This window comes from Urocitellus parryii, unplaced genomic scaffold (genome assembly GCF_045843805.1).
Source record: "Urocitellus parryii isolate mUroPar1 unplaced genomic scaffold, mUroPar1.hap1 Scaffold_61, whole genome shotgun sequence".
Lineage (NCBI taxonomy): Eukaryota > Metazoa > Chordata > Mammalia > Rodentia > Sciuridae > Urocitellus > Urocitellus parryii.
The window spans coordinates 1920059-1947823 of record NW_027554109.1 but is presented as its reverse complement, the minus strand read 5'-3'; the positions used below and the strand labels follow the sequence as shown (position 1 = coordinate 1947823).

Below are 27765 nucleotides of genomic sequence, written 5' to 3'. Positions count from 1 at the left end.
CACGTCTAAATATTCACAGACTGACATGGGTCAGAGCTACCAAATTCCCTTTCCCAGAGGAAAACATTCCCTGTCAACCGCTCATATGCTTATTTAAGGTGAACATTCCTCTTCTATGCACGTAAAACCTTTAAACACAACACTGGGAAATTTAAAACTCAACTAACAAGCCTCCCTAGCCTTTTCCACAGCCAGCAGTGAAGATTCATCCAGCCGCCACCATGGGAAAAGCAGAATCCAAACTGCACTTTCGGCAAAGCTCCCCACGTCACCAAGGTTCCTTGCTCAATATTTACATCACGGGGGACATTTTATCCAAAATTAACCAAAAGAAGGGTAAAAGCCCAAGGAAAACAACAAAGCCCCAAGAACTGCAACAAATGTCTGCGCCCTCATAGGCGAGCCACTGCCGCTGTCGCTGCAGCTGCCAGCGTCCACGCAGCTCCGCGGCCCTTTGTGGGGAAGGTCACCCACCGACAGCTCGCAGACCCAGCGGGCAAGTAATAGGAGCAGCCAAAAGGCCCCGCAGCTCGGGGACACCGGTGGCGTGGACGCCTGGCGTGAACCTAGCTGCTGCCGCCGCCCTAACTGCCCACCCCCCACGACCCCAGCCCCGCCGCCCTACCTTGCCGCCTGAAGGAAGTTGCCGCCGCCCCTACTGCCCCGATGCGGACCCCAGGACCCTGCCTTACCTCGCGGCGGGAATGAAGCTGCCGCCGCCACCTCCCCAGCCTAAGCCCATGGGGACACCATCCCCGCTGCCCTACTTCCTGGCGTGAATGTAACTATGGCCACAGCTGCCCTAACTGCCCACCCCCCAGGACCCCAGCCCCGCCGCCCTACCTTGCCGCTGGAAGGAAGCTGCCGCCGCCCCTACTGCCCCGCACGTGGACCCCAGCCCCGCCGCCTTACCTGCAGCGGGAAAGAAGCTGCCGCCGCCACCGCCCCAGCCAAAGCCCACGGGGACACCATCCCCGCTGCCCTACTTCCCGGCGGGAAGGAAGCTGCCGCCGCCGCTACCACAGCCCTAGCTGCCCCCAAAGCCGACCTCAATCGTGGCGGCAGGAACGAGAACGAGGCAGCGGCGCCGGCAGGAACGGGAACTAGGTGGCGGAGGCGGCAGGAACGAGGCGGCGGCGGCAGGAAGGAGGCGGAGGCGGCAGGAAGGCGAGGCCACTGAAGTCGTCCCCTCCCCGCCCCCCTGGCTGCCACCCCCAAGCTGACCCCCCACGCCGACCCCCACCCTCCCTCTTCCTTACCTCGAGGAAAGAAGGAAGCAGCCGCCGCCGCAGCGAGGCGGCGGCAGGAGGAGGCGGCAGGACCGAGACCCCGAGGCGGTGGTGGTCCTGGCAGGACTGAGACCCAGGCGGCAGCAGGACCGAGACCCCGAGGCGGTGGTGGTCCTGGCAGGACTGAGACCCAGGCGGCGGCAGGACCTAGGCGGCGGCAGGCCGCTGAAGTCGCCCCCGCCCCCCTGGCTGCCACCCCCACGAAGACCCACACCCTCCCTCTTCCTTACCTCGCAGCAAGAAGGAAGCAGCAGCCACAGCGAGAAGATGCAGAGACAAATCCACATACTTACAGCCATCTGACATTTGAAAAATCTGTCAAAACTATATTTTAGACAGACAAAAGACAGCCTTTTTAACAAATGGTGCTAGGAAACTGGATAGCTATGTATACAAAAATAAAACAGACCCCTCTATTTCACCCTATACAAACCCCAATCAACATGGATCAAAGACTCGGGAATTAGACCAAAAACTTTACAACTACTAGAAGAAAACATAGGCTCCATAGTCCATCATATAGATACTGACAAGACCCCCAAAGTGCAAGAAATAAAATGAAGAATAAATGAATGCCATAAAACTAAAAAGCTTGTCTACAGCAAAGGAAACAATTAAGAACATGAAGAGAGAGATGACAGAAAGGGAAAGAATCTTGGCCACCTATTCTTCTGATAGGGGATTAATATCCAGAAGATTAAAAAAAGCTTAGCACCAAATATAATATAATAATAATAATAATGATGCAATCAATAAATGGGCAAAAGATCTAAACAGAAACTTCTCAAAAGATGAAACACAAATGGCCAACAAATATACGAAAGAAATGTTCAACAGCAATCAGGAAAATATAAATCAAAATTACAATACAATGTAATCTCAACCCAGTCAGAATGGCACTGCTCAAGAATATGAATAATAATTGCTGGCGATGTTGGGGGGGGGAAAGGTACACTTGAACATGGTTGGTGTGACTACTAAACCACTCTGAAGAGCAGTATGGAAATTCCTCAAAAACCTAGAGATGGAACCACCCTATGACCTAGCTATCCCACTCCTTGGTATTTTTCCAGAGAGACATAAGATTGACACACTGCAGGGATATATATATATATATATATATATATATATATATATACACACACACACACACACACACATATATACATATACATATATATATTCTTAATATGTATCACAATTATGATACATACACACACACACACAATGGAGTTTTACTCAGCCATAAAAAAGAATGAAATGATGGTACTTGCTGGTAAATGGATGAAAATGGAAAATATCATGTTAAGTGAAATTAGCCAAACTCAGAAACTCAAAGTTTATATGCAGAAGCTAGAGTAAAATAAGGAAAGGAGGAGGTAAGGAAAGGATAATACAAATGAATCAAATATTAAATAATAGACAAGTGAAAGGAAGTCTAGCAGAGTGGAGGAAAGGGATGGAGAGGGGAAGGAGGATGGAAGGGAAAAAGAGGAGGGAAAAATGGATATCATGAACTAAAATAGATTTCCATGCATGTATGAGTTTTTCAGGATGAATTCAACTACTATGTATAACTATAAAGCTCTAATTTAAAAAAGAAAAATTAATAATTATGCAGTCAACAGTTAGGACTTTTGAGACAAGCATTAAGCTAGGAGCCTGGGTACACTGACCTCCTCCTTTATCACTCTTATTAACGATGAGGAAAAGGCAAAAACTCACATAGCAATAACTGAACAAATGATGACCATAAATTAAAACTGGTACTGAAGCCAAAAGTCAGGATGATATGATGAAAGAAATGTATGTATTAGGGGAATGAAGTTAGAAGGAATGACATGACAGTTTCTAAGATACAGATGGTTATGGTGCTCTGAATAAAAACTAGCCCAGAAAGCTGACAGTGCTAAGGGGTTGAAGAGTCAAGACAGGAAAGGGGAGGTCATGAAGTATCCTTTCTTGGGTGACCATACAATTACCATTCATGTAGGGGTTCTTTAGAGATTGAAATATTAATAATAATTATACAAGGACATGGCATGATCCAGTGCTATCCTGGGCTAGAAGAAATATGGTTATCCTACATATATAGTATACTAACTAATGCTAAATTTATTATCATTGGGAATCACTAAATTTTTTAAATGAGTAACATGAATCAATATTTTTAAAAGATTACTCTCGCTACCAATAGAGAATGAATCTGAGGAGATCAGAGAACTTCAGAGACTTGCTTGGAGACTAGCAGTTCAGGTAAGAAAAGATAAGAACTACGCTTAGATGGAGATGAGCTGAGGTGGAAAGAAATGTCTACACTCAAAAATATTATGGAGACACAGATTCAAAAACACTTAATGATCAATTAGATGTGAAAGAAAAAAAAGGGGGTAATTCAACAAAATATATCACAGAATTCTCCCTTGAGCACTTGCATTTCTGAGGTTACTACTTCCCGAGATAAAAGCAAATACTCAAGCACAGTTTCATAGAGAAAATTAATTACAGTTCAGCTTGATATACATTATAACACACTCCTAAAATATATTTAAGTGGATGCATCAATAGGCAGTTAGACATTCAAGTCTGGACTACAGAGGAAAGGTTGCAGATATGATTTGAAAGACATTAGCCTACAGCTGATATGTAAAGCTAGCCTAATGTTCCTACGAAGAGCTACAGAACTGATGAAATTTCCCAGAGTAGGTGAAAAGAAAGAAGAAATATGAACCAAAACTGAATTATGGAATACTCTAAGACATATTGATTCAGAAAAGGGAGGAGGATCCAGCAATGGAGACTGAGCAGACAGAGTTCTTAAGAAGGAAAGCCTTGTGGTATCACAAAGCAAGAGTAGAGGAGGATGAGATTTGGGTATGACTAAGTCTCATGCTGGTGGGAAGTTGTATATGACAGTGATAAACATATCCACTAGATTTGGCAACCCAGTCGCCATGGGTGAGCATGAGAAGTAGATAAAGCTAGCTGACACTTCTCTCACAACGTCCTACCGAAAAGGAGAGAAAATAAATGAAAAAAAAGAAATCAGAAAGGGAAGAGATCAAGGGATTTCGTTGTAAACTGAACAATTCTCAACTATTTATGCCAACTGTAATAATTTCGTGGAGAAAGAAATGCCAGCTATGGAGGGAATAACTAAACCTTATGAAGGCTGAGGGGCAGCCATGTGAAAGGAAGGGCTTCTCCAGAAGGACACTCCTCCGCTGCAGCAGGAGGGAGGGGCAACACTGGCTTTTAAGTGGAATTTTGAATTTGGTGTTGGGAAAATAAGTACTCTCCCTCTAGTGACTTTCATTTCACTGAGGTCATTAGTTGAAAATGAGGCGATAAGAAGCATGTACAGAAGCACCAGAGACAAAAATTATCAATTAAGCATTAAGGAGATTATAAGATGTAGTGTGCTAGAAAAATGTGAAATTTCTGGGGTGATGCTGAGTGCCCAATTGGTAATGTTAATCATGAATTTTTAGTGATACCATCTATCTAGCTGTGTGATTTTCCTCCATAATGTTTTCCAACTCAATTAAATTCTTATTAAATGTTCATGTTTATGATTACATTTGCTTTGGCTCTTGAAGAACATATAATATTCATAACTGTTGTTTAAAAGTTAATTGGGACCAATAAATATTCATATTCTCCTTTACTACTTTACCACAAACTATGGTTTTCTTTTATACCAAATCTCTAGACCCTACCTCATAACTTTCAATTACAGTATTTTTTTAAAAGTTGGGGAGATCTTCATTTTCAAAGATTCAAACCTGAGTTAATTCGGAATCCTCTCTTTGACTTGCAACAATTAAATAATCTTGACTGTCTGAAGTAAAATATCTTACTTGGGAACTCTCAGAAATAATGATTGTTTGCACCTGCAAGGAAGACAGAAAAGTGGGAATAAAAATTTAAAGAGTTTAACTCAGAAAGGCACTAAATATTATACTAATGAGTTAGTATTTGATGTTTAAGACTCGATGTTTAAAACTATTCTGATCACTAGGTATGCATATATCATAAGCATACATCATTTCAAGCCAACAAAAATAGCCCCCGTTTAAGATACATGCTACAATTTGTATCAACTTGCAAAAAGTTCTGTTACTCATTAACATAGAATATACATTGTCATCCATTTAGATCAGTCTTACAAATCTGAATTTCTTTTAGGTAAAGCAATATAAAATGAAGATTTTGTTTTTACCAGGAATAACTGGAATCCAGATGTGAAGGTATACACACTGTTAACAGAAAACTTCTCTTCATTTCTTTCTTTATGAGTAATTACAAAGTAGGGGGAAAGACCAATCTTAACGGCCTCACAAGTTTTAGGATTTTGTTTCATTAAATCCTAGAAAATGAGAATTACAAAAAACAGTTAACTCATAATGTATCTCACATTTACTTGTATATTTTATTTTGTGCACTGTGGAAAAAAATAAGCAATGTTTACCTTTACTGGAATAAAAATCCCTTGCCATCGGTAAATAGTAAATGATGATTTTCTTAACATTATACCATATACTGAATCTTCCAAAGTAAAGAAACACCAGCCAGAAACTGGCTTGTCCAAAAAAACTTTGAAATATGGAAAAGACAACATCCATTCCCCCTAAAAAACATAAATCATTATTTACCAGTGCATAATTCCTTCTCAAACTTATCTGCTCTAATTTGTTATTTAAACATTGAGACTAATGACTTCAATACAAATGAATTCCCCATGGTGTGTGTGTGTGTGTGTGTGTGTGTGTGTGTGTGTGTGTGTGTGAGAGAGAGAGAGAGAGAGAGAGAGAGAGAGAGAGAGAGACAGGGACAGAGAGAGAGAGAGACAGGGAGAGAGAGAGAGAGAGAGAGAGAGAGAGAGACAGGGAGAGAGAGAGAGAGAGAGGGACAGAGAGAGAGAGAGAGAGAGAGAGAGAGAGAGAGAGAGAGAAAGAGGCTAGAAAACTTAAAAATAGTAACTTAAAATAACAATTATGGATAACAAAAGGAGTACTAATACTTCACTCTATAGCCATATGAACTTTCCCAAGGTCTATTTAAATATAAATACTTGCTAACTGTAATTTTAAAGGGAAATATGCTAAAACATGTTTTATTTCTTTCTTTTCTTTTTTCCAGCACTGGGGTTTGGACTCAGGACCCTGGGCATGCTAGGCAAGCACTCTGACATTGAGCAATAGCCCCAGCCCGTCTCCCACCCTTTAACACACTCTTCTAGTATCTGCAATCTACTGTTTTCTCCTGTATTTCTCACCAGGTCTCCAAATCCCCTTCGTGAGATCACTCTGCTATCCCTAGCCATTCAATCTGATGCTTTTCAATTTTCAGGCTGGGTCTTCTTCCCTTCTCTGTCTAGAGCTCCTCTTCTCAGATTGTTAAATCAATGTCCATGACTTTAAAAACAGTAACACATGTCAGATCCCTAAGTCTATCTTGCAGCAGAGACCTTCCTTTGAGTATAAACGCCTTCTCAAAAGGAACTCAAACTTAAAATGTGCTAAAACAGATTTATTTTAATTCCCTCGCCAAAACAACACCTAGCCTTCTTTCACACATCTCTTAGTCAGTGGCAAGACACTCTATCCTACCACACAAGCTGAGGAACTAGGAGTCATCTGGGTCTCACCCTCACCCTTGCACCCAGTTCATCACCTGCTCTAAACTTCCATCATCTGTTGCCCTTTTGCTCATCTCCATGCATCCTCTCTTCTCTGCTATACCAACCAATTCTTTACACGGTCCTATGAATAACACTTAAAAATGCAAACATGATCATACCATACCATCTTCCCCATGCCTAAACCACTCAAAGGTTTTCCATTAACTCTGGGATAAAAGATTGACATCCATAAAATATTTCTCAAGTTCTTCAATGATCTCTGCATCTCCCCTATTTCTGTACTCCCTATTCACTGAGGTTCTTCAATTATGACATGTCCTTTTATGCCTGAGTTTCCTGCCTCTAAAGCTTCCCCCTCGTGTCTCCCAGGTTCCTCCAACCCAGTTCTTTGCATAATTGATTCCTCCACATTGATTTTTACTTATTATTTTGGTACACCTTAAATTCTAAGCTCCATGAGCTCAGTAACATTCCTAGGCACTCAATAAATATTCTTGGATATAGTAATAAAATTAAATATCTGTTTCCCATTTTTAATAAACCCATAAATTATAATTCATGGAAATAATGTAAATCTTATACATGCAACATTTCTGAGTTACAGCATTTTTTTCTCATAAAAAAACTAAACATACTCATGCCAAGGGCTGTTTCAGATATCGTCTCCCACTGCACACTCACAGCTAAATCAATGCCATTAGTACACGACACATTTAAGTATACCATTCTGTTGGTTTCTTCAATATCTATAGAAGTGGCTCTGAAATTGTGGAAAACAGAAAAAGAATATAATTTCTACATATTTAAAATATATGTCACATTACCAGCATATGCTTAATATGCTTCTACATTTATACAACCCAAATGACATGCACAAATTTGATACATGAATATTTTCAAGACAAATGTGTGCTTGAAAATATTCATTTATGGAGTTTTTTTTAAGTACAAATGCAACACTTATAATCAGAAAATACTGAAGATCAGTAATTTAACATTACACATTTTAAAACTGTCTTTTTTGAATTTTTTCACACATAAATCAAAAACATCTGACAGGAAAAAACAGGAAATTCTTAGTATAAGAATAAAACTAAATCTCTTAATATACTGTATATAAATATCTGTCAGTTTCCAAAGGAAATTTTATAATTATAATCATTTTAATATGTTTAAAGAGTCATGTATTTGGATTCAGTGACCAAGTATATTTTATATTTTTTCTTGCTTTTTATTTCTAAAATCACAAAATAATGCAGGCCTTTTCCTAGAAGTGTGAAGTATGAGAAAATAAGAATTCTGATGACACCATTAAGCAGGCCATGGTTAAGTCTGGAATTCATTTTAAAAGTCCACTTTACATAATCACACCTCAATTTTCTTTTGCATTTTCTTATGTCAAAAATTATTTCTTCCTTATTTTCAGAAGTGACATTTTCTTATAAATAAATTATACCTATTTTCAATAGCAGAAATACTGAACAGCCCCAAAGGGGCCTGATTTTGTAATACTGTTATCAAGGTTTGAACCTGAGCCCCTAGTCTAGCACCTCCCGTCGGATTAAACAAGGTGCAAACAAAATGCTCATCCATTTCTGGTTCTGTGTCTAATACAGCAGAAATGTGCAGGGCCTGAAAACAAAATAAAAAAGTAAAGTTACTAGAATAGAATATATTTGCAAAACACATACAGAGAAATTTACTAAACATTTTAGAAACCAAAATAATGTCTTTCAAAAAACAGCACCTCTTTTTTATTTAATAATGGTCCCCATAATGTGATAGCTACTTTTGGGATTTTCATGTTATTACTTTTGGGATTTTCAACACTGTGGTACACTACATGGAAGTGTCTAAAAAATAAATGACATTTTTAAATAACACAGAATAAAATATTAAAATATTAAATTCATGTCCTTTTTTGGGATACTTTTTTATCCTGCTCTGGCTATATAACTTCATTAATGTCTTTGTAGTCTAGGATTCACCATTAAAAAGCCATGGTAGAGGGGCTGGGGTTCTGGCTCAGGGGTAGCACTTCCCTAGCATGTGTGAGGCACTGGGTTGAATTCTCAGCACCACATATAAATAAATAAAGGTCCATTGACAATTAAAATATATATATTACAAAAAAGCCATAGTAGGAACAAATTAGAAAACAACCCAAATGTTCATCAACAGGAAAATGGATAAATAAATGGTGATCTGTTCCACAAAACTCTATTCAACAATAAAAAAGGATCAGCTACGGATGTCCGCAACCACACAAAAGAAGCATGAAAGAAGCATGAAAGAAGCTAAACACAAAATAATAGATACTATAAGGCCCTATTTATACAAAGCTCAAGAATCAGCAAAAATGAGTCAATTAAAACATTACAAAGTGGTTTCCTCTTGAAAAGGCAAGATGCCAAGAGAACCATCTGGGTAATAGTAGTGTTAATATCTTTAATCTGAGTGGAGGTATTATGTTTTGGATATGAAATGTTGTCCAAAGTCTCATCTGCTCAGAGGTAGACTTTTTGGAAAGTGATAAATCATGATGGCTCTGATCTCATCAGTAGATTAATCCACTGATGGCTGAATGGATTACTTGTATTAAGTGGGTCACAAGGGATAGAGGTTTTCCTGGAAAGGTCTGGGTTCTCTCTGGCACTTTCCTCTTGCTTTCTGTTTTCCCCGGGTGCAATAAGCTGAGCAGCTTTCCTCAACTCCACCCTTCCACCAAGATGATTCTACCTTGGAGCCCGATGACACAGACTGAATCCTCTGAAACGCTAAGCCAAAATAAATCTTTCCCCACTAAGTTGTTCTTATCAGTATTTTGTTCATAGTGATGAAAAGCTGACTAATACAGGTCATTATATGTGTGTATACTATGTTTAAAATCATTAATCCATATGCTTGGAATTGGTGCATTTTACTATTTATATGTCAAAATAAAAACATGGAGCAAAAACAGTTGTGTGAGCCAAAAATATTTAATCTAATTTTCTCTAATGTTTAATTTACCAAATGAACAAAAGTTTTACTTAAATACACGCCGAGAAAAAGACACAAAATATTACAGTAAAAAAATTTTAAACATTTTAAATTACAAAAAAATTATTAAGAGAAAAATGTGAATAAAGCAATGACAAATTTTAATATACTTCAAATTTGAACTTTTGTATTTTTCACAATTTAAGTGTGTCTTTGAAGAAATCAAAGATTTTAAATTTGGAAGAACGTTTAAAAAATGAACAAAAAATATGTTGAACTTTACAAAAACTTAAAATTGAGAAAGTTATTTGATTGTTAGATGAATTAGTTTAGAGGAAAGGGCTGCAAATGTATTTCTTTTTTTAAAGAGAGAGTGAGAGGAGAGAGAGAGGGAGAGAGGGAGAGAGGGAGAGAGGGAGAGAGGGAGAGAGGGAGAGAGAGAGAGAGAGACAGAGAGAGAGAGAATTTTTAATATTTATTTTTTGGTTCTCGGCGGACACAACATCTTTGTTGGTATGTGGTGCTGAGGATCGAACCCGGGCCGCACGCATGCCAGGCGAGCCCCAAATGTATTTCTTTAAAGCAGTATTTTAGCTAGCTTGAAAAATGTCTAAAGATAATTCGATGAACTAATTTAAACTTCAACTATATTTTTAAAAATAAAGTTTAGTAGGAACAGAAAATCAATATACAGGAATGGAAAATATATAGAAAAATAAGTTGGGAAACTAAACTTATGTAAGGATAGATCACATTCATAATTAATCTCAAATCCAGGATTTTTCTCTTTAAAACACTATTCCTATTCTCAAACAGTTTGAAGCAGCAGTTACATGCTGCTTAATTAAAATATAGCAAAAAGAAATGACTGACTGAGGCTGGGAGCTTTTTTGGCTTATGCTTTACATATAAAGTGAAGTATACCATTTAAATAAGTTTGGAATTTAAAATAAAAAAATGTGTATTTTTATTATTTCCATATTTCTCTATTAATAGTAAATTCCTTCAGTTGCCCTCTATACATATTATATAGTACATTAGCACTTGTCACATAATAATCTAATCGTGTCTTTATTTCTCACCTAAGTTGGAAATATCTTTTTCTTCTTTTGAGGATGCAGGAAAAAATATTTTGTAAATATTAGAATTATAAGCTTCATCCTCATTAAAGTTGCATACTGTACCTTGAGTCGAACACCTTCTTCTAATACAATATAGCCTTTGGAAGGAGTCAGGTCCTTGGATTCTGTTGAAGAATTCACTTCCGTGACAATGAACTGAACTGTCACAGTTCCAAACAGTCCTCGTGCAGGTTCCTGAACAAAGTACAAGACCGCAATGCTTTCCTGAACATAGAGAGCTGCTGGCTCTCTCAGGAAAAAGTGCTCACTGTTGTTAAATGATAGAACTCCAGGGCCATCATCATTAGCAAGGATGGTAATTACAGCTGTCAAAACAAAAATATTCAATGATAAGTGAAAATAAGAAGGGCTGTTATAAATGCTGAAATGAGTGTGGATATTTCATTGGAAAGAAGGTCAACTCTCGACCTCAAGTGATCATTTTAAGAGTACCTTTTCCTTTTTTTTAAAGAGAGGTCATTTTTAAAGCATTACATAAAATTTCATATTCCTTTATTATATGAAAATACTCTGCAATCTTAGAATGGAAGGTAGGTTTGTCAACCTGATGTGATGCTACCTCTCAGAAGTCAACAGCAGAGACCAAATTTAATGATGAAACAGTGAAAACATTCCCAGTAAAAACAGAAGTTAACCAATCCCTAAAACACAAATGCCAAATGTCATCTTTGACATAAGGAGAGCAACTAAGAACAGAATAGGGAGGAAGAGCATGAGAAGAAGATCACCACTAAACAGGGACGAGAGGGTGGAGGGAAAGAGAGAGAGAAGGGAAATTGCATGGTAAAGAAAGGAGACCCTCATTGTTATACAAAATTACATGTAAGAGGAAGTGAGGGGAAAGGGGAAAAAAACAAGAGAGAGAAATGAATTACAGTAGATGGGGTAGAGAGAAAAGATGGGAGGGGAGGGGAGGGGGGATAGTAGAGGATAGGAAAGGGAGCAGAATACCACATACACTAGTATGGCAGTAGGTAAAAAAGTGGATGTGTAACCGATGTGAATCTGCAATATGTATATGGGGTAAAATTGGGAGTTCATAATCCACTTGAATCAAATGTATAAAATATGATATGTCAAGAGCTTTGTAATGTTTTGAACAACTAATAATAACAATAAAAAAAGAAAGAAACAAGATAATGATGACTGCCAGCACTGCTACTGCTCAACATGTCCTGGAGCTATCCGTCAGGCAAAGGTAATGGAAAAGAAGGTCCAGAACTTTCATCCTTAAATGAAATGCTTGTCTACTAACAAGATACAAGAAAAAAACTTATCTTATGATAAGAGTTTGAAATATAAATTTAGAAGAGATTCAAGATAGTGGAATAGAGGAAGGTTGCATTTCCAGTTGCTCCATGACTCCACACTCAAGCAGCAGGAGAACTGCTTCTCAGCAAGGTGGGTAAAAAAAGGGAACTGAAATTCAATTTTAGACAATCATGGTCTCTTAGAAACATAGAAATGAAGATGCATTGAACAAAGAACAAGAAAGAGTACATTGGAGTCAACTTGGTAGCAGCAGCAGCAGCAGCACTGATTGGCCACAGAGGGGAGGGGTAATATATATATAGAGAGACACAACCTATTGGCATGGAAAAACCTATGGATGATAAAAAGTCATAATTTAGCTATCCAGAGGCTGCACAACAGGCTCTTGTTTGAAATGTGCTTGTTGTGAAATCTGTTTCTCTCAACCTGACATGGAAGTCATCTTGAGGAGGCCACCTTGCAGTTTGCTGCTGCAGAAGCCTGTAAGATCAAACAAGAACTGCCATAATGTCCTATCATGTGGCCCAACGTGTACCTAGTAGAACACAAATGCAAGAGTTATGGAGAATATTGTACCCATGGTGATTCAAGTAAGAAATACAGAGGGGAGTGCAACTCACTAACCCTTTGAGTCTGGTGGCTCACATAACCAGCTGAAGAGGTCATGAAACTGAACAAGTGGGTATGAATACACTTAGGGACTAAGTGTGGGAAGGCCATGTTTGTGGGCAACAGAGTGTGTAAGACTTATAGAGACGTGAAACACGTGGAGAGGACTGGCTTTCCTGTCCTACAAATAGAATTCTAGGGAGATTCCTGAGATCCTGGCAGCAATTGCCATCAGCCTGGCACTAGGAATGTGTGTTCTCCAGGGAAGATAATACTCAACAAAGTCCTTAAGCTCTGATTAGACCTAAGCCCTAGCCACCAGAACATCACTACTAGGACTGTGCAGAAGCTCCACACTCGGAGTGCATCAATGTTATCTGTCTGCACAAAACTGCAGTTGATAGTACTTCCCGTTCCTTCCTGTCTTATAATGGTAAGCAGGGAAGCTGAAAGCTATTTCAAACAACTTCAATGTTAGGCCAACCCAGTAGGCAGTTTAGTGAACAACACAAAAAGAGGAAGGAGTTAACCCCCAACCAAGGTTGTGTCTCTTACTCTCAATACATAGCCCAAGAAGAAACAGAATGACAGTTGAGGATAGGCACCGACATCCACCTTTATCAACACTTTGAAACACCTAAGTGGAGATGATTCTTTAAGTGTGCATGTGTGTATGTATTCTTGCTGGAGTGATTCGTTGGTAGACATACATACATACATACATTTGTTTTTTTTTTTATCTCAGTTTTAGCATTTTTTAAACATGTTTATTTTTCCTTGAATTGACCCTTAAGGGTCTGTGTTTTTGTCTTGTTAATTTTGGTTTTGTTTTGTTTCTTTTTTTACTTGTTTCTCTTTCTCTCCTTTTTTTTCTTCTCACAGTCAAATTCTCTTATACATTCTTTTTCTTTCCCTTTATTTTGTTTTACCTATTTTTCTCCTCCTCCTTTATAGCCATCACTTGAGACATATTTTCTGCATTCTCTCTGTTCATGTTTTGAACATTCTAAATTGTGGAAATGACTCAATAGTATCTTTAGTACCAACTAACTCTTTTTTTGTTCTTTACATAAATATACCCATTCAAAAACACTGACATAGAATTCCAAGATGCCTAATTTAAAATGTTTTTTTTTATTCTAAGTAGAAATCATGAGGTCTCTCTAATCTGTCTCTCCCCCAAATTAGGGAAACAAGCATGAGAAAGAGGTGGCTATGGAGAAGAAATTGTCAAATACCTATTGTCTGTTGCCCCAGTTCCAGTCCAGGAGAAGGATTTGTTAAAATGAGCTGAAATTTTTCATCTCCTTCTGGAATGTCATCATCAAGAATCATGATTTCTATATTTTTATGTCTTTCTCCATCAGAAAAATGAAGACTCTGGTTAAAAGTTAAAAGGAATAATATCATTTAAAAAAAACATTTTTTAATAAAATGTTTGGGATGAAACAATATAGTTTCGAACACAAAGAATTAGCTATCTTAATTTATTTAAATTGACAGTGTTTTATTTTAAAAGTAAAATTTATGGAGGAAAAGAAGAAGCTGAACATCTGATTAAGGGGAAAAAGTTACTAAGAAACAAAGTAAAAAGTTTTTAAAACACAAAGTGTTTCAGTAAGTTAAACACAATGAAATAAAGGATAAAAATTTCAAGATAAGAAACACTTTGAGAAGGTCATCTAATGATATGAGTTCCTTAACACAAGATCTGTATTCTCCAATACCAATTGTTACAATAGAAAAATTAATCTGCACAGAATAATTGTTACAATAAGACTAAATTTATATTACTTACTAAAATACTAAAATTATTTTGCCACATGAATATCTGTTCTAATTTACTGTGAATTGGGTTATATAATAGTGTACCAATTTACGTAGGACATAAGTCACTATAATTCTCAGGGAACAGTAATTTTAAAATAATGCATAAAGGTCGTCTGGGATAGATGTCAAGACCTACCACTGGGGTGAAGATGTAATCCAGCCCCAGTTGTGCTTCCAAATTCTGGGCATACACAAACAAGGACACATGGCCAAGAGCCTCTTCACTCCTGTGAGCTACCAATATTACACTTTCAAGGGTTTCATTTACTTCAAATCTGTAAGAACAGAAAGAGAAAGTAAAGAAAGTATTTTTTTTCCTATTTTGAACTTCTATTTGGTAGATGGTAAAAGATCTGAAGCTTGGAGAAGGGCTCACAGAGCCTTGGGATCACCTGCTGTGCTGCCATTGAATCATCCCTCGGGCACCATTGTTAGCATCAATAATGATTTGTGCAGTCAAGCCTTCTGAATCTGAAAAATATGCAGACGTATTTAATACAAATTTATTACTATAAATTTTGTATAAAGTTTTATTATTAAACTTTAAATTTTTATTATGCTTGATCTAGAATTTAAAGATAGTCCCTATGAGATTATATAATTCCTAATATGAATATTGCTGATATTACTCAAACGATTTTAAGACTACAAAGGCACCAATGCTATTAACATCTGAAAAAGACCACTTTGCTAACAAGAGCCACTGACTTATAAAACTTAAATCAACCACGAACAGCATGAAATAATAAGCAACTAAGGTTATGGAGCTTCTCCTATTATTTTAATAAAATTTAAAACTTGGCACCTCTGTTCTGTAATAGAACTGTTTCAGATGGGAAGGAGTAGAGAGGAAGAAAAAAGAGGTAAAAGAAATGAGAAGAGAAGGGCAGACCAGGATTGGCACAGAGACAGAGACAGGTCTGGTAAAGAGACACAAGGACAGGGATACACAAATCAGAAAGCAAGAAAGATGAGGTTTCTATTAAGGAGAAAAAGAAGGAGAAGAAGAAGAAGACTTTGTAGAATGAAAAAAGAGACTAAGATTGAAGTTAATTTCTCTTATCATTTTTAATTTGTACTCTGTCCATCAAGCTTAATATGTTACCAATACCTGCTATTCAGTCTTGAAATATTAATTAACCCTGTTACTTATGTTTGTTGGTTGTTTTTTTTTTTTAATATTTGCTCTTTTCCTTAGTCTAGGTTGCCTGTGACAGCTGTACAGGTAGAGAAAGGAGTAGGGGTTTATGCACTTCTCTCTAGATTGAAGAGAGCAATACTGAGAGAATATAAAACCAAGAGAGAATATAAAACTAGGATTTGTGCCCATCAGAGTATCCCAGCCCTGCCATTTCATAGCTGTGTGATTTTGGTCATATTAAAATGAGAAGATGTAAGTAACAGCAGTTTGTCACTGAAAACATATGAAATAGGAGCATCATAATGCATTGAACATCACTCCCCTACTCAACCCACCTCTAATACGAATATCACAGAAACAGGAACTATTTTATTAGTTTTCTTAGTATGAAAAATGTTTATCATGTAATCAGACTCTATGGAACAGCCAAGTCATTGCACTTTTCTATTTTTTTGCAAAAGATCTGAAATTTGTCAAACAATAATATGTAGGAAACTAATTACTTCCTTTCAGTGTTCTCAAACTTGTCACAATGAGTCTCTGATGTGAATAAGGAATGCTGTTCCTCAAGCCACTGGGCTTGCCCAGGCTTCTTCTTCACCAGGTTAATGTCCCCTGGGTGCAATATTCTTTCTACCCTCATGATGGGGCCATGGAGCTGGGCACCCTCTGTGCTACTCACCCCCACCCCCTAGTGGGCCATCACACACACACACACACACACACACACACACACACACACACAGGCTTCAGACAAAATTCTTTAATACTAAAACATTCAAACTGCAAACAGGAGTTTTTGCTCCAACATGGGAAGTCATCTTTTTAAAGGAATCTACATAAATCTATACCAAAGTTCAAATTTTACCTTTTAGTCTGTAATGAATTAACTGAGTCTTTTCTAAAGCATGAAAAGAAAAAGATCAAAGGTCAAAAAAGAATCAGAGAACACAACAAACAAACAAAAGATCTCTTACCAAAAAGAAAATAAAATCACCTGAAAGTTGGAGAACAAATGAAAATAGCTAATTAAAATGTTTGAAGAACATGAAAATAAAATGCCTTCCCAAATAGAACTAATTCTATTTTGAGGATTACAAATTTGCTTATAAAATAGTTGTAAAATGTAAAGACCACCACATAGTAATTCTAAATGTGTCTATACTATCCAATGCCCAAAACCACAATAATGCTGCTCTCTAAAATAAATGTAAAAAGCTCACATAGTTGAAATGAACAAACACACTTCTGATTAAAAATGAAGTTACTTTACTTCACTGGAAGGAAGTAAAATGAAACAAGCAAACAAAAGAGCCATCATACCTAGTCTTGGAGGAAAAGAGGTTACAGGGGCCATGATAAGTTCCACATAGGTTAAATTCACCAGGAAATATTCTTCTAGTTCAGGTGTATCATCCTACAAAAATTATATCCATTAAATTCCTTTAATTATGCTTTCAAAAGAATTACAAATCAAAAGCTATTTTTAAGTTGTCTTACAAATATATGCATCAAAGATACAGAAAGTATCAAAATGAAATTGCAGCAGAAAATATCTAAATTGGAAAAAAATAGAAGTATTAAACTTATACCTAGCTATATAGATTGAACAGTATGAAACCACTTAATAATATATTTTCAGCCTAGACCTACATAATACACAAACCAATTATATAAATATATAAACCTGGTTATTTCAACTATAACATGAACAAAACATTTTAAATTCCATAATATACAATATTTAGAATGAGGGATAGAATGATATCATTATAATACACACACACACATACATTACATATATGCTTTGCAATGAAAGAGATCTTCAAAATTCTATAATTTTAGGTAAGTTGCTTAAATATTAAGGCTCCAATTCAATCATATTTATAATGGAAGAAATAATAGCTACTTTGGGGTGAGATTGTAATAATAATTTAAAATAATGTTTGTGGAGTACATGATCTACAGACAATACTTTTTAAGTGATAGTTATTATTAGTAATCATTAGACCACATAATACCAATGAAAAACAAGGCTGGTGCCTAAGCAAAATCCATGTCAGGAGGAACCAGCCAACCACTAATAGTTACACACTGTGTAACTATTGCTTTTGTTTAACAAACCTGCAGTGTTTTAATCTAGTGCTACTCAAAGAGCAGAAAATGTTGTAAAGAGCTACAGAGAAAGAAAAGTGAAACGGAAAACCCAGGTTTAAAAATTTAGACTATAGGGGGAAGAAAAGAATGGCTATATATTTTCTGTTTTTAAAACTAACATAACTAAGGAATAATCCACTTACTTAAATTCAGTTACATTAACAGATGAGACATTTGAAAGATGACTTGCCTGTGATTTTTGTCAAATCCTGTGTTACCTGTTACATACTGATATAATATTACCTTTTATTTTATAGATTTGGAATTCTCATAATACTACCTTAGCTCATAGTGCCACAGAAATCAAAAAAGCTACTCACTTCAGATGGCTTATCCTACTTTTAAATTAATAAAAATAAAAGACCCTGAGAGAATAGAAGCTCTTAAAACTGGAACCCCCAAAATACATAGTAAATTGAAAAATATTTTTTCAAATGAAATATTCATACTCCACTACATACCATCCCCTAACCTCACTATAATACTATTTTTATAAACCTCTTGGAAATGTATTTTAGTAGCTGAAACACCAAGCCCTAAATCAACATGGGAGTTCACAATATGAAAAATTATTTAAAGTACAATTTCGGCCACCAATGATTACTTTAAGCTTGACCATAATCACATTTTATGGTATCAGTCTCTAGTGAGGTTCCTGCTGTCTCTAACTTAATAGGTTCTACTCACAAAGACTGTGACCTACATGGATATGCTGGTCCAATAAATTGTTTGGAGTAATCAAAATGCTCCTTTGGAACCTCTTAGGCCAGTTTCTTCCTATAGGGAACTTCCCTGAGGAAATTCTCTTTTTCACAAGATGTTTCTATAAGCAAAAGCACAAAAGCAGGATAGCCCATCTAAACAGGAGGAGAAACTTCTGTGTGATTTGAAAAAAAAAATTCATGAAAAATAATAAGCTGAACCAGAAGAGGGAATGAAACAGAAATGAATTCAAGAGTTTCTGGAGATTATAGTTGTAAACTATACCAACTTTATATTAAAGGCAGAGTAATGTTTTAATATAGAGAGAATTAAAAATTATCACATTATCTTAGCTTTCATGAAATTCATTACTTAAAAAGGGCTTGCATGTTTTGCTTGCTGACTTGTACTTCTACTGTTTGGTAGAAATCTCTTCCTGGAATATTAATATGTTTTAGGATATCCTCTCAGGTTCTACTTTGGGGTTACTTCAGGTTTATTATAATAACAGGAAAATAACAAGAGAGTTTTACCTCAAGTATAGTGATGTTGATGGCTGCTGCTGCTTCCCCTTCTTCTAAAATCAGAAAGCCAATTACTGGGACAAAATCAACTTCTGCTTCTGCAAGATTTCCCTCAGTTTGATTCTTCAGACTCAACATTCCAGGAACGGTGGTATAGGTAACATTGATAGCTCCTAATTGAATTGGTTCAAAAAGGTTTTGTAGTTATTTAAACTTCTAAATAAGTCTCACTGTGTCCTTGGCTTTTCCTTTAGCAACTGCAGTAACTTCTAATGTTGACCTCAATTCCTTGGCCTTTCCTATTTCCACAGTCTTTACCATGTGAGGATCAGCGATGGCCCTTTCTGGGTAAGGCATACAAACCCCACCTGGGGACTCTGAGTTTGTGTAATAAAATTGATGATGTGCTAGTCATGAGCCTAGACCTAAGGTTTTCACTTGCTTTCTTGTGCTTCTACTTGTCCAGGAGAAGAATAAAAAACATGGAGAACAGCCAGCCCAGCCAAGCCCAGTGTTATCAGTGAACCCACATGCCACCTCCTACCACATGCTACTGAGATTTGTAACACATCATTTCTGTGCAAATAGATAATTCCCTTGGAATCTTTTTAAAATTAAAGAAGTTATTAAGTACTAAACCAAACTAATAAATATTATTTTTCCTTCGCTGATTTAGTTTAGTAATGGCTTTATCCACACAAGTAGAATACTTAGAAAGCCCTTGCCAGAAACCCCATTCATTCTAGAGCAATACAAACCCAGAGATCCAAATTCTCTGTTGATGAAAAGCTGAATTGTTATGTTAGCCTCCTGCAGTAAGACAAATCTTGATGAAAGAGCAAAATTTAAAACTCCATGTGGTTCATCACTGGCTTCCCAATCAAGACAGCTGAGTATCCTTGAGTATCAAGCAGAACAATTCCTGCTGGTGGAACTCCTAAAAATATCAGGGACCCCATTAGGAAACCTAACAGCAATTTGGCATTAACATCTAAATATGTAAAACATATCCCCACTCTAAAGCATTTTAAAGTCACCAGAAAGGGTTCTCCTTTGTCACATCTCTACAGAAATCTCCAGGTGACAAAGATCCTGCATTCCATCCACCCTTCCAGAGAGTAAATCATGAAGTTTTCACTTGGCATATGTTATTGTCATTATTGATTGTATTTGTTATCTGAATTTCAGAAATGGAGTAAAATCTAAGGAAAGTACCTAGATGTCTACTCAAAAATGACTAAATTTGAATTGTTATATACTATACTTGGTCTAAAATCCAAATGAGTTTGTTGACATAAAATTAATTTCAAAATTGTCTACCCTTGAAATGTATTTCATTCCATAAATAACTATTTAGCAAAACATTTTAGAGTTTTTTTCACTTGTCCACAAAGTATTCCCAATCCTGTGCTAGTGTTTTTTGGATCTAACATTTCTATGGAACAGACAATATTTAAAGTAACATTTTTAAAATTGATATTTAATTGTTAGAAATACAGAAAGCAATACCGTTTCTTTTTTGAAAAGAAAAAGTTCAAATCTGAATTCTGAACTACCTTGTGTACTGACATGGTACAGAATGACTCGATACACTTCTTTTTCCTCAGGAATGTTATCATCCAACAAATGCACCAATATTGTTTGATTCATTGTCCCCTATGTCAAAAAGAAAGAAATCCATCTTTGTTTTGTTACTGAACATAAACGATCTCCTCATTATATTAATCTTATAAATCATGCATTCAAACATATTTTCATTTAAAAAACATGTCTGTGAATTAATGAAATTAATTAAATAATAAATATTGACATGAGAAACAAGGCTTAAAGCAGAAAGGAGCTAAGTGTGGAAGATTCTGAAGGCTGAGTTAATTAATGTAAATATAATCTCATGAGCACTATTAAAACCTTCACACAAAGCAGTAAGTTGGGGAGATTTTTACAACAGTGGTGAATAGGAAAAAAAATGAAGAAAGGGAAAGAAGATACCAATGTTGTAGAGATGTCAGTTACACAAAGTCCACTGTAGTGCACAGGCAGAGGTAATAACTATTTGACTTAATACTCAGAAAGTGAAAATGAAAAGAAAAAGAATGCATACATCATCAAAGAAGAATTTATACCAATAGGTGTGAAAAGAGAGACTGATGATAACTACAATACAGTGATGTTGATTTCTATCCCATTTTCCTCAACACTGTTTTTTCCTAGAAATTTATGGTGAAACTTTTCTTTGTGGTATTACCTCAGGAAAGAAGAGTTGTCCAGTAAAGTTAGCAATATTGAATTCTATATTTTGTCCAATAATTTTCCAGTTAACAGTAACATTTCCTCTACCAGGAGGTTTTCTTATCACATGGAATTGCAACATTTCTTCTGCAAGTGAAATGTCCTCATTGATAAGTACTTAATGGAAAATGAGCATTTACATTTGAACTCAACAAAACCCAAATCTCAAGCATGCAGCTACTGCAGCAACTTTTCCAAGAACATTACAAAGCTGATCTGTTTTATATTCTCTAGAAGCCTTATTCATGCTTATTGCTCATTAACACTGAAATTCCACTTCTAAATACTTTCATTCAGGAAATTCAGTATATAAAATTTATAAGAGCACATGCTAAAATGGGAAACACAAACTAGTATACACTCCAAAACATGCACCAGAACATGAATGTTCTGCAAGTCAAAGAAAATAATAAAGTCCTCATGATCAAAACTATAACATGAGCAAATTCTTTCTTTGCTTTTCAAAAGGAAACAAATTCCTTACACCGATATGCAATGTGATTTTACACAATGCATGCATAAAAATGCTTGCAAATACCTGAAAATCACATTTCTTTAGATTGTAACTTACATATACCATCAATGATTTTGTTTTATAGAAAGAAATACAAAGGAAAGGTGTCAAATCTATATATCAATGTCTGTAACTTCATCAAAGTCACAGTCATTTGGCCCAGATAACAAGTATTTTAGATACTTCACATTCCTGGTTTTTATCTCTATGTATCATTTTATCAAATGGGAGAAAATCATAAGAATTTCTTTTTCATATTGCTAGAAGTGGAAAGAAAATTGCTAAGAAAAATAAGCTGATGACTATGTGACTTGCTGAAAAAATACTCAATTCACTCGTTTTATATGATGATGAATACATGTGAATGTATTCTAATGAAAAATAAAGAATACTGTTATAGAAAGATAAACAGAACAATGCTTAAAAGGTTTAAAAGAACACATCCTTATTCAAATTTTATAACACAGACATATAATTGAAATCCACAAGTATGCACTTAAAAAGTCACTTTTACTCAGTTATCCAAATAGCTTTAGCAAGAACTCCAACATTTTTAAAACAAGGGAGTAAAGACAAAACAATAAAATGTAATATTTTATCAAACTACTACTGTTTATATTTCTAAAGATAATAAAATTAATACATATTTCTAATAGAAATTTCTTAAATAAACATCATTGATTTATTAATTTAGAAACTATTATATTAATTGCTAAAAACAAAATAATTTTTCATACTAAATTTTAACACATAAATTTAATGTAATGAATCATTTTTGGAGAGTAGAGAATACATATAAAAAAGAGAAAAGCATTAAAAAAATGTTTCATTTTTGTTTCATTTTAAGTATTTCAATACAAACATTAGTACTCTAAGTATTGGCTTTTCCTTTTATTTTCTTTTTTTTCTTAGCACATAAATATTGCAAGTGAAGAATCAAATTCTCTAAAATATTAGGTATAACAGAAAAAAATGTACAATCAGCCATAATTGCCAGCATACTATTTAATTTTTTTATTTGTATAACTCATTTGAATAAAATATAGACAGACAGTACTATCAAACTCTGGAGTTTCTCTATTGTACAAATTTCTTATAGAGCAACTTAGTGTTTAAAAATAAGTTTGTTACTGAAAACTATAGGAAAATCCTTGAAGTTAAGATGTTTCACCTGCAATGTTGTCTGCTTACACAAATAAAAAGGTCCTAAAGTCATAGTTTTCAAATATTTATGAATCAAAGTCTGATAATAGTTCAAAAATAAAATTATGATAGTTTGATTAAATGCAAAAAAGGCAAAAAAATCCCCACGAATAGCAAGAAAATAAAATGTGGGTCAATAAAGATCCATGTTGAAGGGGGACTTAAAATAATAAAAAAAATTATGGCTGAAATTTGTATATGAAGATTTGGGAATCAATATTCCATTCTGAGGTTAAAATAAAAGTGAAATGTTGAAGAGAAGAAAAAAAAGTATTCCCACAAACTTACTATGTGGAAAAATATGCAGTATAACACTACTTTAAAAATTTCACTTCTGAAAATTTAACAAGTTGCCATAAAAATAACTTTCAAGAAAACATTGCAAGAAACAAAATTCGAAGTATGGGTACAATGGGGCACACACACATACACACACATCCAGATAAGTTAAAAGTAAACAAAATATTTCTTAAACACATAATCTTATAAACCTATTGCAAATTTATCATGCCAAAAGTAAGAATAGTGTGAAAATTTTTCTAAACCATAAAATGTTGAAATTGATTCTTCTTCCTAACACAGACACCTAGAAGCTAGGCCTATTTAAAATGTATCTGAGAAAAAAGCAGTGGATATACCACAGGGTCACCTTCTACCAAAACACAGAGTTGACTAACAAAGTTAAGGGAAAACAGAAAGACTCAGAAACAAGTGCTTAGTCTTCAAAATCTAAGATGAAAGACAGTAAGAAAATTCTTGAGAGTGTATGTTCAAGTTATCCCATAAGAAACATTTTCCTAGGTGCTATACTGCCTTCTGGTTTTTCCCAAGAATGAAAGTTGGAGGAACACCCTCAAATATCAAAGTCTGACCACATTACTTGAAAATCATCTTGATATAAAATTCACGAAGTCCACCCAAAGTGGACAACACATTTCAAGCTTCAGGCAAAAGATCTATCAAATAGTGTCTAGACCTAGCCTAATACAGATAAAGAAAATAAAACAAAAATGTTTCATCCACTCATTCCTCAAACCAAGATTCTTTTTATAAAGGTAAATGGCAACTAAGAGGTACATAAAATAATAGAAAACAAAATACAGAAAAATAGCTTAGTCAATAAATGATACATGATATATATGGATCACCCAAATTTACTGACTCTACAATGAAAAGAAAATGGTTAAATATTATAGGAAATATGAATAATTTGAATCATAGACTGTCAATGAGAACACTTTGAAAAAAACAATTTCTAATATAGCATGCCAATATTGGTAATTTTAAAAATAATTACATTTCTTATTCAAATCTTTATGTAAAAAAGCTTAATGCTGTCTTTAAGAAAAGAAAAAAATTTAAATCTATTGAACATAACATGATGATTATGATGCTGCTGAGTTGGGTGAGTGAAAAATCTAACACAGGTTTATAAAAAGTACATTTATGCACAATTTGCAATCACAGTAAAGTCCATTGTCCCATATTTCTAAATTCTGTCCATTACATTTGGAAAAAGTAATATTTACCACTGGTCATCTCTCTAATTGCTTTAGGACAAAACATAGAAATAGGATTCCTCAGAATTCAATACATAGCAATTCCTTCCTGTAAATCACAAATGGAATTCTAGAGCCCAAAGTCCAGTATCATCCACATTTTAAATCTAATCACACAGATGAAGTTCCAACACTAGCCAGAAGCAATGTTAACATTGTTGAGAGCCCACAGAACACGATTTTTTACTCTATTTTATAGCAGTTATCCTTGAAGAATCACCATGAGGTTTTTATTAGTTCACTTTAGTAAACTCATCTTAATACACATCTCTCTATGAAGTTTTTGTAGTAGTATTATAAAGAATACATACATAAAATACTGAATTCTTGAGGTTCATTATGATTTTGAAAAAATAAAATTAATTTAGGCTGTCAGAAATGGCTTAGGAATAAAGGGGGGGAGTAAAAAAATAAAAATTACCCTTCACTTTTATTTGAAAGATGTAAAATAGCTATGGAGTGCTCATGCAAGCAATAAAAACAATTCAGTGTTTTCTTTCCCATACCAAACACATAATCATAGACTAGTATGCTGATGCAAATTTTTAACCAATAACCCACTTGAACCATGTATTTTAATTACAAATCCATTTTCCTCTTTGTGTCTCCTGCAGTACCCAGCTGTTGATAAATGAAGATACCAGAATATGGTTTTCAGGTGAAGTTCATCCAACCCAAAGAGAATACAGGTGCTGGTGTCTGAAATTTCTCCAAGATATTTGGTGCCCAGAAGGAGAGCCTTGGTTTCTTTAGAAACTATGCATTACTATCATCACCACTAGACACTCACAGGATGCACGTGCACAATACTAGGTATCTTACAGTTAAAACTCCTTATGTTAATGCTGGACATTAATATTTTTTGAATTTTTTAAAAATGAAATTCCAGAGCTGGGGTTGTGGCTCAGTAGTAGAGCACTTGCCTCATATGTGTGAGGCACTGAGTTCAACTCTCAGCACCACATATAAATAAGTGAATAAAATAAAGGTCCATCAACAACTAAAAAAATATTTTCTTAAAAAAATGAAAAATTCCATCATATCACAGCAAAGCACATGTCTAGTCTAGCTCTAAATTCCTTGTTTCATCTAACCTTCCCTGGCCTTAGCTTTATTTGTAGCCTCCATACCATCAACACTTAAATTCTGTATTTATACAGTATTCCCTGCCCAAGTTTCTTCAACAAAGCAAAAGCAAATTCAATATACTCCTCTTTAACTTATTTTCTCCAATGTTTCTCCTTTCCTTGTTCTCATGGCCAAAGAGCAGTGATTCTCAAAATTTTATACTATAAAAAGGCTGGGGTTGTAGCTCAGTGGCAGAGCGCTTGTCTAGCATGTGTGAGGCACTAGGTTCCATCTCCAGCACCACATAAAAATAAATAAATAAACAAAATAAAGGTATTTTTAAAAAGAGAACACATGGAATACAAGCCCATAGATAATGCTTCTGGATGTCAAAGCAAAGTGAAACTGGTGTAAAAGTTTATCTCATCATAGACCATTAGCACTCTGTGAATGCAAATAGGCCTGAGGACATGAGGACACTGCTTTTTTTTTTTTTTTTTTTTTAGCTGTAGATGGACACAATCCCTTTATTTTATTTATTTATTTTTATATAGTGCTGAGGATCGAACCCAGTGCCTCACACATGTTAGGCAATCATTCTACCACTGAGCCACAACCCCAGTCCGAGGACCCTGCTTTGAGGGCACTCCCCAAAGGCCACTACATCCTTTAGTTTATCCTTAGATATCATCTTTCTATCCCCAATTTTTCTTTATAATCCATCCAGAGCTGCTACTATTTTCTCTAGCCCACTTGAAAATCTTACTTGTTGGTTACATTAGTATGAGACCCATTGATTACTTCCTTATTCTGGTAATTGATGAACATTTCTCCTTAGTTTCTTCTGACTCTCTTAGTCCTCTGAGCAATTACTTTCCCAGTATCTTAGCTTGCTGTTCTACATGATGACGTCCTTGATAACTTGTTTTCTCCTATGTTCCCAAAGATTGTATTTTCCTGATTTCAACTATTTGAAAATTCAACTTCTATCTCTGAGTTAGAAATAAAGTCTCTTACCAAATTCTTCCTTTCACATGGACATTACTACTCACATTCATTACTCTTTCAATTAAAATCACTTAATATATTTATCAAAAATCCTTGCATTATCAGGTTCTGCAGCAAATACAAATTCAAACAAAACAGTCTCTCCTCACAAGGTGCACTGTAGTGTGGGCTTTGGATCCAGTGTAGCTGGGTTTAAAGCTCCACCTCTTATCTCCAATTCAATTTCCTTATGTAAAAATGTTGTGTATTCAATTATACCCAGTTCATAGGACTGCTGCTAAAATGAAGTGAAATAACTGATGTGGAGCAACTATCACACAGAAAATACCTCATAAATATTCTTGTTGTCATTAATATTAACTATCCCAGCAGTGACATTTTATTTCTACTATGTTACAAAAAAATTTTTGATAGCGATTTGTCTTTAGATTGGGTTTATGGCAATTTGTTAGTCACTCTTAATCATTGTTGCTAAGACAACATGCAATTCTAAACCATTAACAATAGTAAAGAGTGTCAGAAAATGGCTCAAACATTTGCACAGATAAGTTCAATAAACTTGCAAGTTGGGAGAATATACTAAGGAGATGGATGGTAAACACTGAAATACATTCAGTTTCCAGCACAGTCACAAATTAGTTATTTGACCTTGTCAAGTCATTTAACTTCTCAGCTTTGTTTTCTCATATGTAGAGATCCATATACATGATCTATATCCTTTTTATTTCTTAATTCTTTAAGATAAAATTATTTAATTCCAAATACAAACTATGTGCTGAAACAATCTGTAAATTTTTTTGAATCTCAAAAGAGGCTTATTCAAAGACAAACA

At 35.4% G+C, this 27765-nt stretch overlaps 2 protein-coding genes and 1 long non-coding RNA gene across 6 annotated transcripts in view; all 3 read right to left on the bottom strand.

The window, feature by feature from the left end:
- The window catches only part of LOC144252855 (ubiquitin-conjugating enzyme E2 E3-like), a 57338-nt gene extending 51751 nt beyond the window's left edge, over positions 1-5587 (bottom strand). For all 3 annotated transcript variants that reach the window (XM_077794932.1, XM_077794931.1, XM_077794933.1), the window contains exons 1-3: positions 5512-5587; positions 5075-5182; positions 1520-1613 (exon numbers count right to left, since the gene is read on the bottom strand). The gene's annotated coding sequence lies outside the window, so the exon portion shown is untranslated. The remainder of the gene's footprint in view (positions 1-1519; positions 1614-5074; positions 5183-5511) is intronic.
- On the bottom strand, positions 1256-14947 carry LOC144252841 (adhesion G-protein coupled receptor V1-like). Its single transcript, XM_077794925.1, has 9 exons — positions 14905-14947; positions 14177-14318; positions 11100-11362; positions 8390-8565; positions 7569-7693; positions 5761-5919; positions 5512-5579; positions 5075-5182; positions 1256-1519 (listed from the first exon to the last, which is right to left on the bottom strand). The coding sequence occupies exons 2-9, from the start codon at positions 14271-14273 to the stop codon at positions 1256-1258; spliced, it is 1260 nt and encodes a 419-aa protein (XP_077651051.1). The 5' UTR covers positions 14274-14318; positions 14905-14947.
- An 11-nt stretch (positions 14948-14958) lies between these two features.
- LOC144252862 (uncharacterized) lies at positions 14959-19386 on the bottom strand. 2 transcript variants are annotated; one of them, XR_013343072.1, is made up of 4 exons: positions 19302-19386; positions 17233-17326; positions 15161-15239; positions 14959-15043 (listed from the first exon to the last, which is right to left on the bottom strand). It is a non-coding gene; the product is annotated as an uncharacterized LOC144252862 (long non-coding RNA). The 2 variants fall into 2 exon arrangements; XR_013343073.1 differs by lacking the exon at positions 19302-19386 and adding an exon at positions 18770-18798.
- Positions 19387-27765: the final 8379 nt, after the last annotated feature.